Here is a 19,178-nt window from a genome sequence, read left to right as displayed (position 1 = left end):
ACTGTCCTTCTGCCGTGTCACACAGTCTGGCCTTGGTATCCTGGCTCGTTTTGTAGCCTCTAAGGCCACCATCCTCCCTTTCACATGGCCCCTGCCTGTGGGCTGCACGACAAATACTCACTGCCCCCTCCTACATGCCTCCACCTCCAGCTCCTCTAACCCCTTTCTTCTGATCCCTCCCCAGATTCTGCTCCATCTTGCAGCCTCTTTTCTTTCCTTCCCTTCCCGCATTGTTGGTGAGTGACCTTGTCCACTCCCATGGCGTAACTATCACCTTGATGCCCATGATTCCAAAATCAACATCTTTAACCCGAACAACCTCTTGGGGCTAGGTCTCTGTGTTAAACTGCCTGGTAAAAGCCCTCCTGGGAGGTCTTCTGACGTTGGCATGTCACAGTCCCCACTGTCCCATAGCCTGTGTCACTTCTCGGTTCCACAGCTCTAATGATGGAACCCAAACCAGAAATCAGCTCCAACGTTTCTTCCTCACACACAGCCCACTCACACCTCACGGTCTCCCTCCACCATGTTCCCAAATCCACCCTCTTAGCCAGACTCGTCCATCCCTTCGTGTAGGTATCTAAGTCACACTTATGACCCGAATCTAAGTGGAGTCAGTACCTCCAAAGCTGGCGTCTCTCCTCCCTCTTTATCCGGCAGTGGCTCCTCAGAGGCCGTCACTGCCTACAGGGTACAGCTGGAATCCACAGCCTACAGTGTCTCAACAGAACATCTTTTCACAGTCATCAACTGTGAGAAGCACGGCTTGATTTATAGTAACCATTTCAAGTATGTTGATAAGGACAGTTAAGATGTGTGTTCTTTGTAGTACCAGGAACACATATACAGCCATTTTAATTGGATTTCAAAATCTAACATAACTTCATTTCTCTTGAAACACCACAGTCAGTTTTTAACCCAACTCCAAGTTTCTATACTCATACTTTGCCTAATAATTTCATTACTCAGAACAATATTTTAGACCCAATTATAATAGACAAACTATTTACAATGAAATGAATTTATCTGGTAATGCTGAAAAGAGACGGCACTTCACTTTAATTCTCACTTTATCTCCAAGGGACTCATCTGTTAATACAGTATTCTCGGGGCTTTTTCAAATGGAATTATCCAAACCAAAACTCAGCATCATTTTATTAGAAGTGAGAAAAGCATACGCTGCAGGGGAGAGAGAACGAGGGTCTCATCTCAGCCATTACTTAGTAGCTTTGGGCAACTTATTTACTGCTCCTTGACCTGACTATTCAGTTGAAAAAACAGACAGGAAAACATGCATACAATGGACCAAATAAGATCTGGCACGTGTCTGGCTCACAGACAGTCTTCAGAAACGTTGACAGGACTCTCACCATCCCCTGGGAACTGCAGTGGAATGCATTATTGCATTAACCTCATGCTCACAAGACAATGCATGGGCATAAGACTGTCCAACGATATAACCCCCTGTCTTCAGACTATTGTGAAGAGTGAACTTGGACAGGCTCAACAAACACATGCATATACAGCAACACATGTAATAGAATTCTACCCAAATCATCCCCTGAGTAGTTGTCTTTCCCCCTTTCCAGATCCTAAGCTGGCTCCAGGCTCCGGAGAAACACACGTGTATGCTTTTCTCACAAAGTACTTCCTTATTTATGTACGTTTTGTAACTCACTTTAAAATCAAAACATGCTAATCCAACTCTAGAGAGTTGCTCAAGAGAGTGGCACAAAGAGCTATTCTTCAGCCAACTCCCTGTGAACCACATTGCTGGCTCTCTGGTTTGAATCAAAGGGGAGGGCACTCCTGAGATCTGCTAAGACTCCCATGGTGCTAGAGACGACTCGATGTTATCAAACAATTGTAAAGGGTATTTTATAAAACTGGAGCTTAAGAAATGACTGATCCAAACAGAGACCAGATCCTGTCCAGTGTTGTGAGAATCTACAGTATCAGGTTGCTTGGCTAATGTGGAATTTGAACAGAAACAGTCAGAGTTCAAAATCAAACAAAATGGTCACCTGTACACAGGAAAGCGATCAATGCGTAAGAGCCAGAATTCAGATGAGAAGCTTCACTTACACTTTCCGGCACGAAACGTACATTTTATGCAGCTATGTTGATCTGGGGAAACATTTCTAGATACTATACCTTATTCACAATCTGAGATTTATCATCAGGGTGGAGATGCAGCTGAGCCACAGAGTGCTTACCTAGCATGTAAAAGGCATTCAGCACCCCAAAAAGCAAAAATAATAGAAAAATAAATAAATAAACAAATTTTATGGGTGTGGTAGTACCTACATGGGTGTGAAATCCTATAGGCCCAGCACAAGAGGGGAGGACAGACTGGGCTACACAGCCGGACACAGTCTCAACAAAACAAAGAGAAACATGGCAATTATCATCAATGACAAAAGTGTTTAAAGTGTCCACAGGGCTTTATGGATCTAGATAGGATCATCATGTGTCATCACAGCTGTTTGTGTGGTACATAAATTGTACTTGCCATCTTTTTTATCTTAGCTGTGCAGATCATTCTCATGAAATATACATTAATTTTAATAACAAGCGCAAAGGAAAGAACATGTGGTTGTATTTATAAGATGACAAAGAAGTTGCATCATTAATAATATCATTTCCCCCAAGGCCTCATGCTCAAAACTCAACTCATGAGAAGTATCACACACATGCTTACTGGGCATCAAGCCAAAACTGACTCAGGCTATTTGGTCAGTCTTTATATTATCTTTTTCTGATTTCTCCAAAACAGAAGGTCTGTGGAGAAGGGCAGTATCGTTTGCCATAAATCTCAGCATCCCAGGGGATTCAGCACTCAGTCACTGAGCAAAACATGCACGCTCAAGTCAGTCCCCACCCTGTATGGAGAACTCAGGCTGGAATCAAGAAGCAAAACTCTAGTTCCCCAAAAGTTTTTAGCTCTCTCTAGACCAGGACCATAAATACTGTAAATTCTAATCATTTTAAGTAAAATTCTATATTGCTTGACACAAAACTGGTTTTCACTTCAAAGTCAAAACTATGTCTATTAAAATTTTGATATAGGCAACTGTAGGAGACTTAGAAAAGCTAATGCTTCCTAGAGCACTTCTCTCAGTCCATAGTCTTTATGGTCTTCACCTTTTTATATATGAAAAGATGGAACTGATGAGACCTCCTTCTACCAATGCATGACAAAATATGGATATCGATGTTGGAAAGTTCCATAGGTAATGGAAGTAGATAAAGAAATAGAGACTCCAGAAGCAGCAATCAACAGCAGCAAGTGGTGGCAATTTCAGGGAACAAAGCAAGATAAATACCTTCAAAACAACATCACCAGATAAGATGTGTGGTAGGTGTTGCCTAGGAAACGAAAGGAGAAATACACATTCTCCTGTGGAGATCAATAAATTAAGACACTTGGACCAAAACAGGGAGAGAGCATTCTAAAGCCAAACTTCCCCCTTGGCAGTGTGAATTAAATGTGATTAACAATAGATAAGGAATGCAATTAATAATAAATAAAATTAATAGTGTTGGATTAATACTTACATGGAGAGTTTGCTGTTATACTTAAGACTCCAATTATAAGCAGCTTAGCAAAGTTTCCCACATGTTTATGTCTTCATCTTATACATAGCCAAGGGCATCTTTATCAACACACCAAGGGGCTAGGACCTCCTGTTATTATTCTCTGTGCAATTTGAAAGCGGGCAGAACTAAAAGCACTGTAGACAGTTCCAAGATGAAAATGTTAAAACCCACGAACTCACTCTCTACTTCCTTACATCATCTCCCTACTGGAGTAACTCAATGTTTTCAACCACGCAACAAACATCCCCAACCCCAAAACCTGAACTCCAAAATGCTACAAAATCCAAACCTTTTTCAAAACTAATATGACATCATAAGTAGAAAACGCCACACCGTGAAGCTCCGTTTCATGTATATTATAAACACAATAACAATTCACCGTTCAGCCATGTGTGCAGGGTTTATATGGAATGCATATGGATCTCCTATTCAGACTTGAATCAACTCCATCATATCTCACTGTTACAAGCGTTTATTCCAAAACTATAGATCAAAAGCACTTCTGGTGCCCAGGATTTGGGATTAGGTTTATTCAGTCTGAAGGATTCCATTATTCCTTTACACGTTTCTATAATATTTCATTATTCATGTCCCATAGCTCAGCAGCTTCCCAATGCTCTAATCTGCCTTGTCTATCTATGTCTTCTTCCATATCATTCACAGCTCCCTCTTCTTCCCTCCTCCTTGCCCCATTCCCAGTCCACCACCCTAGTCTCACCATGACAATCTCCTTCCTTAAATATGCCTATACCTCCTGGTCTCCTAAAGAGACCAGAGTCTAATTCCTAGGCCGGAGTCAGGGTCTTCTGAACCCAACTCCAGGATATTTAGTGCCCTTTCCTGCCCTGGAAAAAGCTCAGAATTTCTGCCCAAAATAAAGCTGCTGCTTCACCCAGAAACAACCTTCACAGCCTTGATTATCCAGCAAATTCCAACTCCATTATAAAGACCCAGTTCCAGAATCCATCCTCTTCTAGTTTTCTCTGAGCCTCGCAGAAACCCATTTTCCCACAATCTGTATTCCTCTTTACTGCCCACATCCCAAAAGCTAGTAGTCATTTTGGCTAGGTCTGCCACCCTGTGGAGAACGAGCACTTCTTTGCCTCCTGGACATTTGTCATCCAGGACAACCCCAAGCACAGCCATGCACACACAGCCATCACTTCCTCAACCTGTCCTGGATTGCTCTGCAACGTCGTCTAACATCAGTCAGGTGTGGAATACATTTCTTTCTGAGTCACCGCAAACAAAAACTGTCTTCTTACGTTTTGTATTTCTCATGGCGTGCTGCTTTGAACACAGACACAAACATTTCTTCACTGAATACATCCGCTGCTCCTCCATCTCCCTTCCTAAGAGATCCAAGCATCAGAAACACTGTTCTCTTTCCTTGCTGCTCCAGTTTGTCTCTGCCATCTTGGCAGTCGCTCTGTAGACCAGGCTAGCCTAGAATCCAGAGATCCGCCTGCCTCTGCCTCCCAAGTGCTGGGATTAAAAGTGTGCAACAACAACACCCAGCCCCACCTCTTTCAAAAGGGTGAGCTGGTGAACTTGGGACCTTATAGGATGAGTGGAGAAATCTGAGGAATTGCTTCCCTGTTCCTGGTTTCTATAGTGAGAGATTTCTTTTCCTTAAACAAAGCCAGCCTTTCCTCCTCCAATGCAAATTGTTCCTTCCTTGTTTTTTTTTAAGCTTATGTGAAATTTGAGCTACTCTTAGGAAGTTACCAAATTAGCCATATCTGGGCTACCCCCTCCCTCCTGCACAGGCACAACTGCCTAGCCCTCTCCCCTCCCTTTCCTGCCTCACACTGTGCTGTCTCCAGTGTGCTTCCATGAACAGCAAAGGTGACAGTTTACAGTCCATCTGAGAATTCTCATAGCACCCTGTTTCCTAACAGTTCAGAGGACAGCCTGGGGATACAGCATCTCTCCCTTAGGTCTCCTGGCTGAACTCACCAATGTAGAGGCCTCAAGGAATATTCCAGGGAAAGACACTAAAGCTGGAGCCTATAAAACTGTTCTGCTGAATGAACCATATGACTTGTTAGGTGGGGTTCAGAGAATTTACTTGCTGTGGAGTCTCCAAAACAAGATGAATAGGAAAGACCTCCCAATTAGATGGTCTTAAATATCTTCCGTTTGTCATTAAAATTTACATTTAACTTAAAACTCTAGTTTCTACTTTCTTGATCATTTGGAGCTTCTAAAAAAACAGAGTAACTCGACAGCATTTCCATCAAATACACCTAACTATGCTCATGGAATGTTTTCAGAAAACATAGAATAAATACCAGACTATTCTTAATAACAATATCTTCTACCGTCGTAGGAGAAACGGAATAGATGATATTCGCAATGATTACACTATTATTATTTACATGATCCTGTTTATACTCATGGATGTATGACCTTGTGCGTGTACCTATGGAGGCCAGAGGTCAACACTGGGTACCTTCATCAGTCACTCTCCACCACATTTTTTTAAGACAAGCCTTAGCACTGGATTGGTGAACTCCAGGAATCCACTTATCTCTGTGGTCCTGCACTGAGGTTAGGGACACAGGCTACCACTGTGTGTTGAATCCAAATTCGGTCCTCTCCCTTACAAGACATGTATTCTACACATTGAGCCATGTCTGTGGCCCCTGTTTCACATTGTCAGAGACAACTGTATTTTATGTGTATCAGTAAAGGAATTAAAGTTAAACAACTATGTGGAAACAGAACAACCACCCCAATAAACTAGCGTCAGTATGTAGCTTTTTCTCCCTTACACCACTCAACAGGCCCAGCTGCATCCTGGGAAGACACGCCCCCACCATCACCACCAAAATCTGCCTTTCTGTGTGGTAATATTGTGAAATTGGATGCTGTTCTAGGCTTCTGGAGAGACCTATTGCTGAGCAGAGCCTTGTAAAACTAAAAGAAAAAATGTTTAATCACATCCAAGAATTAGGGGAAAACTCAATTATCCTAGAACCATCACTGTAGCTTCTTCTGTTTTCCTTTTTCATAGTTCTAAACACAGAATCTGTGTGATGCCAGGCTCTCTGCCACTGTGCCACACACCTAGGACCTAAACTAAAGCACTAAAACCCAAACCAGCACTAGCACGTTGGTCAGACAAAGAATATTGCAAGGCTAGAAAGTGTCTAACGTCCTCTCACTCCCATGCAGTTTTTAATACTGCCAGGTCATTATCTTCCTCAGAGCAAGGTTTATTCTACTATAAAGCAGCTCACTGTTGGGACATCGTTCAGGAATGGAGTCGTATAAGGAGAATTCAGAGTGCTTGCGAGAAAATCCCAAGAAAACAAGAGTCTTGAGACCTCAGTTTCCTCAAAACATGGGATTGTTCTTGGAACGTGTTTTCAGGCTCCTCCCAGGTGTAGTAGATAGGAGTGAGTTTACTTCAGATTTCTCATCGTTTTTTGCTCTTGGCATTCAATTAAATGTTTACAATATCCTATATGCTTCTGTGGGAAAACATGTTTTTGCCATGTGTGACTTGTCCCTGTGATTGTTATGAGTACAGCTTGAACACAAGAGAAATTTACTCATCTGACCTTTCTTAACTCTTAGAGTATAAACTGTCTGAGGCTCTGAATATAGTTGGCTATTACATGAGATTTTAGTCCACTCATTTATCGGCTCCACTTTCCCAGACCCCACCGCCTTTAGATTAGTGATGGCTAACATTGGAAATTCTATTTCTTATGTATGCATAATAATCATAATCAAAAAGACATCAGGAAAGAGGGCCTTAGAAATGGATACTGATTAGAGCCTAGTCGTTGGATTATAAATGCCGGTGTATGCAAGTGAAGAGGAAGGAGAAGGTACAAAGATCAATTAAAGACTTTCTACTTTTTTCTCCATGCATCCACTCTGGATGACTTATTTGTGGTAACTACAAAGATTTTATCTTCAGAACCACTGAGGTCCATCGCCCCTGATATTCTCCCATCTCTTTCCAGTCATAGATAGCACTTAGAGAAGGGTTGACTCTTTCAACCTCTGAGCTAAATTCTTGCCCACGACATGGGAATGTGGAACCTGGAATCAGCTCATCTTACCAGCTTATCTAAGACTGAAGAGCTGAGATGGAATTAAGGGTCTCTCATGCCTTTCAGACTGCCCACGGTTCCTAGATGAACCTCCTTTCTTAGCTCTTCCCTTCAGGGCTTTTTCTCCTAAATCTCACCGGTTCTGACTTTACTAGTTTACTGAAATTAATTCAGCTCACAGCAGTGTGCCTGGGTCTTTCATACACTAGCTGATGTGCTGCATGGTCAGCAAACATCAATAACTCAGATGATGTTTGCATTCTCATGCCTTCAAAGGGTCTTCTTGTTAACTTCTAAGGGTCAGGATTTGCATATTGTAGGGATGGCTAAGAGGGCGAGGTCCTTTCTAAGTCGTGTGTGTGTGTGTGTGTGTGTGTGTGTGTGTGCGTGTGTACATATCCAAATACTCTATTAGTTTATATCTAAATACTCTCCCTTTTAGGACAAAAGTGGGGAGGACACAAATCACATACATTGCATGCATTATGTGAAAAGCTACAAGCTTCATGGTACATTCATCACCATCTCCCCATCATTGAGTCCAGTGCCTAAACAGTAGGTTTTGAAATGTATTTTCAGCTAGATGGAGGGACAGATGATGGATGGATGGATGGAATGCACAGCTGCTCAGTTCCAGACTAAATATTGCAATCAATGTTTATCATCTGAACGCATGCTGAGATGAGACATAACTCACTACAGAGCACTAGTCGGTTAGAGCTCAAGTGTTCAACTACCCACACATTAATGACATCCCAGGAATATTATTGGTCTACACTGACTTGCTTTGTATCATAAAGTCAGTCAGAACACAAATGCTTCTTCCAGATGTCACTTGACAAAACAACCTTCTGCGTGCCTCCCAGCAGTGATGGAGAGGGAACGGTGTACAGATGGAAAAATCAAAGGAAACGTCCAAGCTGGCGGTCAGACTGGGAGGAAGGGCGGGAACCTCACATTGCAGTGCAACCAAGAACATTTCTATTTGCTCAACGTCGTAACTTTATCATCTGTTCAGTAATCTGGTCGGTCTCCACACACACACACACACACACACAATAAACGAGAAGGTACACAGAAGAGGCCATGGTTTCCATGGAATGAACAGGCAAGGGCTTGGTAGAATTCAGGAAACATAACATTTTCATTTGTTGCTGGGTTTCCCAGCTGTGACCACTAGCGAGACAGTGGTCAGTTTAGCCAGGGGGCTCAACGTACAAGTCCCATGGGGATACCAGACTGTCACCTAATAATGAGAGTATTCAGAGACAAGATCTTATTTCTCATTGAAAGCAATAAAACTTTATTGACATGATAAAACTGAAGAGAGAAGCTGGATGTGCAGATTGCAGAAGTTCCCTTAGTGTCATTTTTTATACTTTATAGTTTTAAATTGAGCTATACATTTTCCCCACTGCCCTTCCTTCCTCCCTGCTCCTATTCTACCCTCCTCCCTGCTCCCCATGTTCCTGCAGCAGCCTTAATTCCTCTGAATGGCAGCTCTTCTTTCCCCCAAAGCAACCTCAGTCAGTTGTACCAAGGCTGCATTTTGTGGTAGATACCCCACTTCCCTGGAAAGAAAGGGGGATGCAGGACATCTGCAGGGCTGGCACATGTCTGGGAGTGGAGGGGCAGGAGGGCCAGACTCTTGAGAAGTAAAGATCCCTACTCTGCAGGAGAATTTCCTTTCTTACCTCACTCAGCAGCCCATATACAGCTAGAATGCTCATTCATCAACCTTATCAGAGAACCCAAGCAACAGCTGCTCCTTAAATACAGCCTAAATAAAGAGCAGGGCCTGTATCCCAACACTGGCCTGGCACCAGAGGCATTCTTAAACCAGAGCCTTTCCGGCCCAGAGTGCTAGTCTGTGCAGAATCAGTGCCCACCCCCAGGAATACCCCTACGTCTGGAGAGCGAGGAGTGAAACAGAGTGAAGGGAGCTTGTTAAATGCTTAACCTGAATCCACCATGGTGATCCACACCCGTAATGTCAGAGCTCAGGCACCTGAGGCAGGATGACCTTGAACCCAAATTTAAGGTCATACTGGGCTATTTATGTTGCCTCAAAAGAAAAAAAAAGTGGTCATAGGTAGGATTTGGAGCCAAAACAAAATGGTTGTAGGATATGACAAAATCAGGCTGGAAGTGAGCTAGTAGCTTTCAAAGGTCCTGAAGGTGTTACACAGACACCTGGGGAGGAGAAAGGCACCAATGGTTGTGCACAGCTGTGAACCCTACAAACTATAATACTAACATGCCAGACAGGGTGTGCCATCCGATGTGGCAAAGCCACGGCTGTTACAGACAACACTAAGGCGGCTGGCTGGATTTGAGGCCTGTCCCCACAGGAAGGAATCCATGCCTAGTACCACAAACCTGGTCAAAGCCCCATACCTAAAGAGATAGAGACCTAGAGAATAACTTACAACTGGTGCCTTGCCAGATGCGCACACTGTATCCCAAACACCTATGTTCAAACGCAAAGGCTGTTCTCAGTCCTAACCAGAGAAGCCTCTCTCTGAAGAGAATAGTGGTGAAGGTAGAGACTCATGACTGCCATAAATGCCGAAAATAAGTGACACATGGGGTTCAACCCTCAATAAGACATTTAAAGCAGCCCCTCTAATGCTCAAATTACAGAAAGAGGAGCCAGAAAGAATGCAGGAGCAGAGTAACGGTAGGGAGAAAGGTTGTGAAATGCCATGCAGTCAACTGTAGCATGAACTCACCACACCATCTGAGGTTGTCCACACAGGTTCTGCCCCAGACTAGCCCTGCCAACAGTCAGTCATGGATAAGGGAGGCTCGTAGGGGCTTCAGCAACTACTGCAAAACTATGAGCCACTGACATTCTGGGAAGAGGGAGGCATTGTCCTCAGTTGTACACCCACAAATGAGCCCACCAGCCAATGGAGAGTTCTAAACCAGAGGGATACAGATGGCCCTGGTTAAACTCAGTGGATAATAAGACAGAGGCTGTTTGCTAGTAGCAATAAACCTGGATGAATTCAGAGCACAAAATGCTTAGCATGTCAATAAGTTCAGGTCTGTGATTTATTCCGAAACCAGATATTCTCTGCAGTCATCAATTAAGGATCCAATCTCAAATGATGGGCAGAAGGAGAAGGAGGAGGAGGAAGAGGAGGAGGAGGAGGAGGAGGAGGAGGAGGAGGAGGAGGAGGAGGAGGAGGAGGAGGAGGAGGAGGAGGAGGAGTAAGAATCTTTCTAACTTTTGAAGCAGTGGCAGGACTGATTCCTAACAGCATTAAAAAATGTATTTAGGCTAAATGCGTCATTGAAGAAATCAAGAAATAAATTTTAGAATTCCAAGAATTTTTAAAAATGAGAACACAATGCACCAAAACCTATGGGTTACAATTAAAATAATCCTAAGAAGGAAGTTAACAGCTACAAGTGACTCCATTAGAAATTCAAGGTAGTCTCAGATAAATAATGATGTGATGTGCCTAGGGCTTTAAAGAAACAAAAACACGCGAAATGCAAAATCAGTAGACAGAAGTAAGTATAATTAATGATATGGACATGAAAAAAAATCAGTGAAAAAGGACCAAGAGCTTTGAAAAGGAAAACAATACTGCCAAATTCTCTAATCAAATCTACAAAATTAGAAATGAAAAGAGAGTCATATGACACGCACCAGTGAAATTCAGAGAATAATCATATATCAATAATATATTTTAATGTATATTTCATTAAGTTGGAAAATATAAAGGTAATGAATAAATTTTAAACACATATGACCTAGCAAAATTAAACCAAAGTGCATCAAATAATTTGTATACAGACCTGAAATAAATAATGAGATTGAATCAGTAATAATGACAACAACTATAAAATGTCCAGATAGACTCACTATTGAATTCTAACATATTCCAAGGAGAGCAGAATTCAGGGCTTCTCAAACTATTGTACAAAAGAGACACTTAAGGGATGAAGCCAAACTCTTTATGAGCCAGCATTACTCTGACACCAAAATTGAATAAAGACGCAATCAAAGAAGAAAATTATAACTCAATCTCTCTGAAGCAATTCTGAACAAAATATTTGCAAAGTAAACTTAAGAGCACAGTAAGAAGATCATTCACTGACCATGATCAAGTTGGCTTCATTCCAGAAATGCAGAGATGGTTCACCATACGCAAATCAGTAAATATAATAAATTAAATGGACAACCCCAAAAAAATAAACTCACAAGGTAAACTAAGAGAAACATGGAAGGGCTGTGACAAAATTCATTACTCACAGAAGATATAGCCATCATTCAATATAATAAAGCTATTTATGACAAACTACAACCAAAGTGGACTAGTGAAAAAGAACTCAAAACATGCCCATTAAGTCAAGAGAAGGTGAAAACACCACATTAGCCCAAGACTGTGTGTTTCAAGTCTCAGCTAGATCAAGGAAGTAGGAGGCAATAAAGAAGAAATAAATATGGTCCTATATATGAGACCCTAAGGAGCCACCAGCAAATTTGTAGAGTTGAATGCTTTCTGCAAAGTATCAGGATAAAATGTAAATATATATATATACATACATATATATATATATATGCCTTTATAAACACCAGTAGCTAACAGGTTGAGAAACAAAATCAAGGCAACAATCGCAAATGCAATTATGGAGGGGAAAAAAGGAATAAACCTAACTAACCAAGGAAGTGAAAGACTTCAGCAAGGGAAGTGTTAGCACAATGGAGAGGGAAACCGAGGTATAGACCAGAAGCCAGCAAGAGCTCTTATGCTCATTGACTGGAAGAACTGATATTGTAAAAATGAGTATGCTACCAAGAGCATCTTACAGATCCCCAGACTCAATGCAATGCTCATCAAATTGCTAAGCTATCCATCACAGTAGGAAGCACAAAAGATCCTGGATATTATATTAATAGCCAAGGTGGTCCTGGGCAAGAAAAGAACACTGAAAGTGTCTCCCCACATCTGATTTCGAGTTATACTGAAGACTTGTATCATCAAAACCCCTATTGGCACAAAAATTGATATGCAGATTGATAAACTAGAATAAAGAACTGACAAATCAACCAACACAATTACAGCTACATGATTGACAAACATTGAATAATATACATTGAAGAAATGGCAGCCTCTTTGAGAAAAAGTGCTGGGGATAGATTTCCGCAAGCAAAAGGGGAAACTGAATCCTTATCTCTCAGCATGTACACAAACCAAGTCGAAACAGATTAAAAACTTTATGTACGACTTAAAGTCTGAAACTACTAGAGGAAAAAGCCAGGGAAAAAACACTTTAAGGGACAGGCACAGGTGAGGACTTTCCTAATAGAACCCTTGTCCTTCAGCAAGTAATCACTAAAAAAGGTACATGCAGTCAGGTTGCTGCTGCTATTGCCACTAGACTGAGTTCTCAGAGAACTAACTGTAAAGATGATTTAAAATTAATTCCTAATTGGAGGAAAAAAGACTCACAGATATGTGGTTCTGACATTAGGCTTAATCTCTACACAACGGCTGGGAAGTAGCTCAGTGGGAGAGCGCTAACTAGCCTATGAGGCAGATGCTGTGTTCCTTGCCTAGAACCACAAAAAAAGAAAAGAAAAGAAAAAAGAGGGGGAAAGAGGAAGAGGGGAAAAGGGAAGGAGAGAAGAAGAAAGAGGAAGGAGAGGGAAGGAAGAAGAAGACAAGAAAAGATGCACAGCATCCCCAGGGGAGAAAAACTGAAAACCATTCTTGTGTTTAAAGGATACCTGGTCCTTCACCTTTCTCCATCCTGCTGGCTACATTTTCACGTTGGAGGTGCTCTTAGTGGCTGTTCAGTTCCGGAGATGAGTATAGAGTTATCTAAGCAAACACTCATTTGTCATCTCATTACAGACCCTGGAATGTTCTCCCACTTGGCATCCTCTCTCCCTCTCCGCCACCACACCAGGAGAGCCGTCTCCTTAAGAGCCAGCTCCTTGTCCATAGCCTTTATTTTATTTTAAGGTTGTTAATTTTTATTCTTAATTGTGTGTGTGTGTGCACATGCGTATGTGTACGTGCACTGGCAATGGAGGTCAGAAGAGGGAGGATCTGGAGTTAAAAGTAGCTGAAATTCATCTGACATGGGTGCTCGGGAACCGAACTTGGGCCCTCTGTGAGATTAGTGGGTGCTTTTAAACACAGAGCCATCTCTCTAGGCTCTCTATCCTTTGCCTCTAAGGGCTGCGGTGCAGCAGGCTTCCTCTAAATCCTGTGAGACTGCAGCTTTCACACACCAATAGAATACAGTCCAAGCCACTGACAGGTCACTGATGTAAGTGTTTTCCCTTGGGATTACATCAGGATAATCTAGGATAACAAAGAATACAAATACCACTCCTTAATGATGCTGGAAAAAATAAAGTCAGTAATTCCATTATCCCAAATATAAATATCTCTACAGAAGCAAAGCCTCGCTGCCAAAATTTAATCTTCACTAAAAATAAGCTGTTTCCTGTGCTTAATGGGACAGAGCAGTTAAAATACCACCAAGTGACTACACCTACCTCACCACTAGGTCAGGAAACTCTATCTGACTGCCCAGAAAGGGCACAGACAGCTGACCCCAAAGTATGACAAAACCTCCCAAGTCTGTGAACTGTGTGACAAGCAGAATCCTGCCTGCAGTTCGAGCTGCTCCATTACACCCACCTCCCCCTGTACCCTGCCTTTGAGGACCGGTTAGAACCACAGGATGACACGGACTTTCAAACCCCAACAGGAGGGCTGCCCTCTGACCTGCTCCCTGTCTCCCACCGCTAGGCACAACATCTCCCTTCCTCTTTGGTGTTGTATGGGCACACTCTTCTTTCTCACGTTTGCTCAGGACAGGACAGAAGCCTGAGGTGATGTGAAATGCTTTTTTAAAGCGGTCGAAATGAGAGAATGTCTCTATGCCTTGAAGGGAAAAAAATACAAAAAAAAAAAAGCCAAGAGCAAGGAGGTGCATGGAACCTTCCTCAGCAGAATCGTGATGCCTTCTACTCTTCCTAGAATCCTGGCGCACTCTTCAATGCTCTGCCATTCAGGGTTTCCCTCCATCCTTAAAGCATTTCGCTTTTAAAGCTTGGCTTCTTTTGAATGAAACGGATATCTTGAGCTTCTGAGGGGATTTTTAAGTAATTATTAAGAAAATGCTGAAAACCATCCCAGTGTAATCCTGTCCAGTCCACATATGATGTATATAAAATTAGACAGTAGTGATTTCGATTTGTGGAGGCAGATCCACACATGGCATCTGGCCAGGAATGGTCATCCTTACTATGATGACCATCCAAAGGCTGGATGACGGAGGAAGAAGCCTCGTATTACAGCAAACCTCAAAGCAGTTCTTTCTCAAGAAGATATTAGATGATCTGTACTCTGTAATGTCTGCCAAGTATCCGAATCAGAAAAGCCACTAGACAGTTGTCTATATGATTCTAAATGGAGGTGAAAATGAGGCCTGATATAGTTAAGGTGTGAAGACTTAGAAACTAATTAAAACAACAGGGAGGGAGAGAGGAAGGAAGGGAGGAAAAGAGGGAGGGGGAGAAAGGGAGGAAGAAAGAGAGGTTGGTTTTTAGATCCATGTGAACATCTGTTTATGGGGAGAACTAAGATTCCTTACGAAAAGAAATACAAAAAAAAAGAAATAAAAAAATGCACCAACAGCGACATCCCATAATCTCACGAACTTTTGTGATGAACCTGGCAGGAGGTACATGAGAAGAGGCAGCATTGGAATGAGTAGGAGACCTTGTCCTCAAAATACCATAGCGAAAGAAGTCAGTGGACTAGACATGAGCGAATCCACGGGATGAGCACATGACAGGAAACCATCAAGTTGTCTGGGAGATTAGAACAGGATGATAAATTCCACCCAGGCCAGGAACCCAGAAAAGGTACAACAGGAAATATGATACTTTAGCTGGGTATTAAAGAATGTATATGAATTCATGTAGAGGGAGTACTTCAGCTGTGCGCGCATGCGTGCCTGTGGAAGTGCGTGTATGCGTGCATGCGGGCGCATCCTCTATGACCTGAGGCGGCACGGGTGATGATGAACGTACACAGTGGGCCTAATCAGCTACCCCCAGCTGACTTTTCTTAGGCACTCCTTGATCACAGCACAAATATGAAATTCCAGAGTTACACAACTACTTTCAAAAATAAGCATTTTCAGTCAATTGCCAAATTCTCTACTAAGTAATGAGATTTTTACAGGATTATTAGTCTTACCTCCATGGGAAAAGCTTTGAAATTAACTGTGTGCTCAGAACCACGCTGGTTTTCTCTTCCCCAGTGAAATCTGACTTCATACAGTTCAAACTCATGTCCCTGAGGCAACGGTCCTCCTGACAGAACTGAAGAGAGAAAACGACATGGCTGAATGATGTCACAAGATTTACACACGAGAGGCATTTTGATTATGCTGCTGTTATTGTCCCAAGAAGCTCCCCTGGACTCTAAAGACTGAATTTGCAAAGTCAAAATGAGAACCATACTGAGGCAAATTTCAGCTGTCCAGGTTTCACTCACTTACGCTTGCCATTCAGATAGGACCTTGGTCATAATGTGGATGTTTTAAGTTTTTATTTCAGTCCAGGAATAGATAAGGAAACAAATCCTTCTTGAGACTTTAAAAAAAAGATTTATTTTAAATTATGCACCGGTGTGTCAGATCCCCTAGAGCTAGAGTTACAATCAGTTACTAGCCACCTAGTAACTAGCCACTTGGTGTTGGGAACCAAGTTCAGGTCCTCTGCAGGAATAGGACTGCTGTAACCAGTGAGTCATCTGCCCGGTTCCTTACTGTGACTTTTAAGCTGGCCACTGATCAAGAGACAAGAATATGGTTAGGGGAAATCTGCCCTCTGCCATAGATCGATCAATGAACTAAGCCACATCTTAGGGTCATCCTCTAGCGTTAGGAGACTTAAATCAGAAAAAGGTCTAAACTGATAAAATTATCCAAGAAGAGTTAATATTAATACAGCCAACAAGGGCTCTGGCTAAGAATAGTCACTGCTTTTGCAGAGGATCCCAGTTTGGTTTCCAGCACCCCTTATGAGGCAGCTCACAACCTGCAATAACTCCTTTAGAAAAATGTAGAGCTCAATAAAATAAAGAAAGAGAGAGAGAGAGGGAAAGAGGGGGGGAAAGGGAAGGAGGGAACAAAATTTTGAATTTAGTTTGAGGTGCCACATAAATGTACTTTCGATCTATCCCTTAAGATTGACTGTTCATACACCAAAGTAAATCATCACTCTGACTCCACCCAGTGAAATCCTCTGCAGATACTACACTCCCTGTCTACAAATGTTGCTGATGAGGAGAACAGTTAACTCAGCAGTTTGTTTCCACATCACACTACATTCTGGGCCCTGATTCTTTGGCACTGCTTGGCAAATTCCTTGGTGGGATGACATTGATTTGAATGAAATGACAATGAAGCAACAAAGTGGTGGTTCTGATGACATGTCACATTTCCCCACAGTGACAGAGTTGGGAAGAGAAGCCGAAACTAGTTGATGCTGTTACTACAGGTCCCCATTTCTTATCTGCACTTTAACAAACCTTGCCATGATGCTTAAGAGATGTAGAAAGAGCTCCCAAAGGAATACTCTACAAAATCAGAGAGTCATGTGACAATTTGATGAACAAACATTTACCTAAAGCTTTCTAAGCCTCATAATCCTTTGATGAAAACAAGTTTACCATGTAATTCAAAAGCAGTGACTGGAGAAGAATTTCTTTATAGTATATTTGAACTGAATACACATTTTGAGTGGAGTGACCACAGGGTAGATAGAGCAAAAGGATCTGATCTCAGCAGTAGCTAGGCACTCCCAGTGCAGGCAGCCAGACATCCCCAGTGCAGCCAGACATCCCCAGTGCAGCCAGACATCCCCAGTGCAGCCAGACACCCCCAGTGCAGCCAGACATCCCCAGCGCAGCCAGACATCCCCAGTGCAGCCAGACACCCCCAGTGCAGCCAGACACCCCCAGTGCAGCCAGGCATCCCCCAGTACAGTTAGACAACCCCAGTGCAGCCAGACATCCCCAGCGCAGCCAGACATCCCCAGTGCAGCCAGACATCCCCAGTGCAGCCAGGCATCCCCCAGTACAGTTAGACAACCCCAGTGCAGCCAGGCATCTCCAGTGCAGCTAGACACCCCCAGTGCAGCCAGACACCCACAGTGCAGCCAGACATCCCCAGTGCAGCCAGACATCCCCAGTGCAGCCAGACATCCCCAGTGCAGCCAGACATCCCCAGTGCAGCCAGACACCCACAGTGCAGCCAGACATCCCCAGTGCAGCCAGACATCCCCAGTGCAGCCAGGCATCCCCAGTGCAGCCAGGCATCCCCAGTGCAGCCAGACATCCCCAGTGCAGCCAGACACCCCCAGTGCAGCCAGACACCCCCAGTGCAGCCAGGCATCCCCAGTACAGCCAGACACCCCCAGTGCAGCCAGACACCCCCAGTACAGTCAGACACCCCCAGTGCAGCCAGACACCCCCAGTGCAGCCAGGCATCCCCCAGTGAAGTCAGATACCCACAGTGCAGCCAGACACCCCCAGTGCAGCCAGGCATCCCCCAGTGAAGTCAGATACCCACAGTGCAGCCAGACATCCCCAGTGCAGCCAGGCATCCCCCAGTGAAGTCAGACATCCCCAGTGCAGCCAGACACCCCCAGTGCAGCCAGGCATCCCCAGTGCAGCCAGACACCCCCAGTGCAGCCAGACACCCCCAGTACAGTCAGACAACCCCAGTGCAGCCAGACATCCCCAGTGCAGCCAGGCATCCCCAGTGCAGCCAGACATCCCCAGCGCAGCCAGACATCCCCAGTGCAGCCAGACATCCCCAGTGCAGCCAGGCATCCCCAGTGCAGCCAGGCATCCCCAGTGCAACCAGACACCCCCAGTGCAGCCAGACACCCCCAGTGCAGCCAGACACCCCCAGTGCAGCCAGACACCCCCAGTGCAGCCAGACACCCCCAGTGCAGCCAGACATCCCCAGTGCAGCCAGACACCCCCAGTGCAGCCAGACACCCCCAGTGCAGCCAGGCATCCCCAGTGCAGCCAGACATCCCCAGTGCAGCCAGACACCCCCAGTGCAGCCAGACACCCCCAGTGCAGCCAGACACCCCCAGTGCAGCCAGACACCCCCAGTGCAGCCAGACACCCCCAGTGCAGCCAGACATCCCCAGTGCAGCCAGGCATCCCCAGTGCAGCCAGACACCCACAGTGCAGCCAGACATCCCCAGTGCAGCCAGACACCCCCAGTGCAGCCAGACACCCCCAGTACAGTCAGACATCCCCAGTGCAGCCAGACACCCCCAGTGCAGTCAGACATCCCCAGTGCAGTCAGACATCCCCAGTGCAGCCAGACACCCACAGTGCAGCCAGACATCCCCAGTGCAGCCAGACACCCCCAGTGCAGGCAGACATCCCCAGTGCAGCCAGACATCCCCAGTGCAGCCAGACACCCCCAGTGCAGCCAGAC

At 44.1% G+C, this 19,178-nt stretch overlaps 1 protein-coding gene across 1 annotated transcript in view; it reads right to left on the bottom strand.

Annotated features, from left to right (window-relative positions):
• The window catches only part of Ca8 (carbonic anhydrase 8), a 68,748-nt gene that overhangs the window by 40,244 nt on the left and 9,326 nt on the right, over window positions 1–19,178 (bottom strand). The window contains exon 3 of the mRNA XM_075967018.1: window positions 15,911–16,035. Coding sequence (XP_075823133.1) covers window positions 15,911–16,035 — 125 coding nt within the window. The remainder of the gene's footprint in view (window positions 1–15,910; window positions 16,036–19,178) is intronic.

The sequence above is a fragment of the Microtus pennsylvanicus genome, chromosome 3 (genome assembly GCF_037038515.1).
Source record: "Microtus pennsylvanicus isolate mMicPen1 chromosome 3, mMicPen1.hap1, whole genome shotgun sequence".
Taxonomy (NCBI): Eukaryota; Metazoa; Chordata; class Mammalia; order Rodentia; family Cricetidae; genus Microtus; species Microtus pennsylvanicus.
Note: the sequence above shows the minus strand (reverse complement) of the source record. Positions and strands in the feature narration are given on the sequence as shown.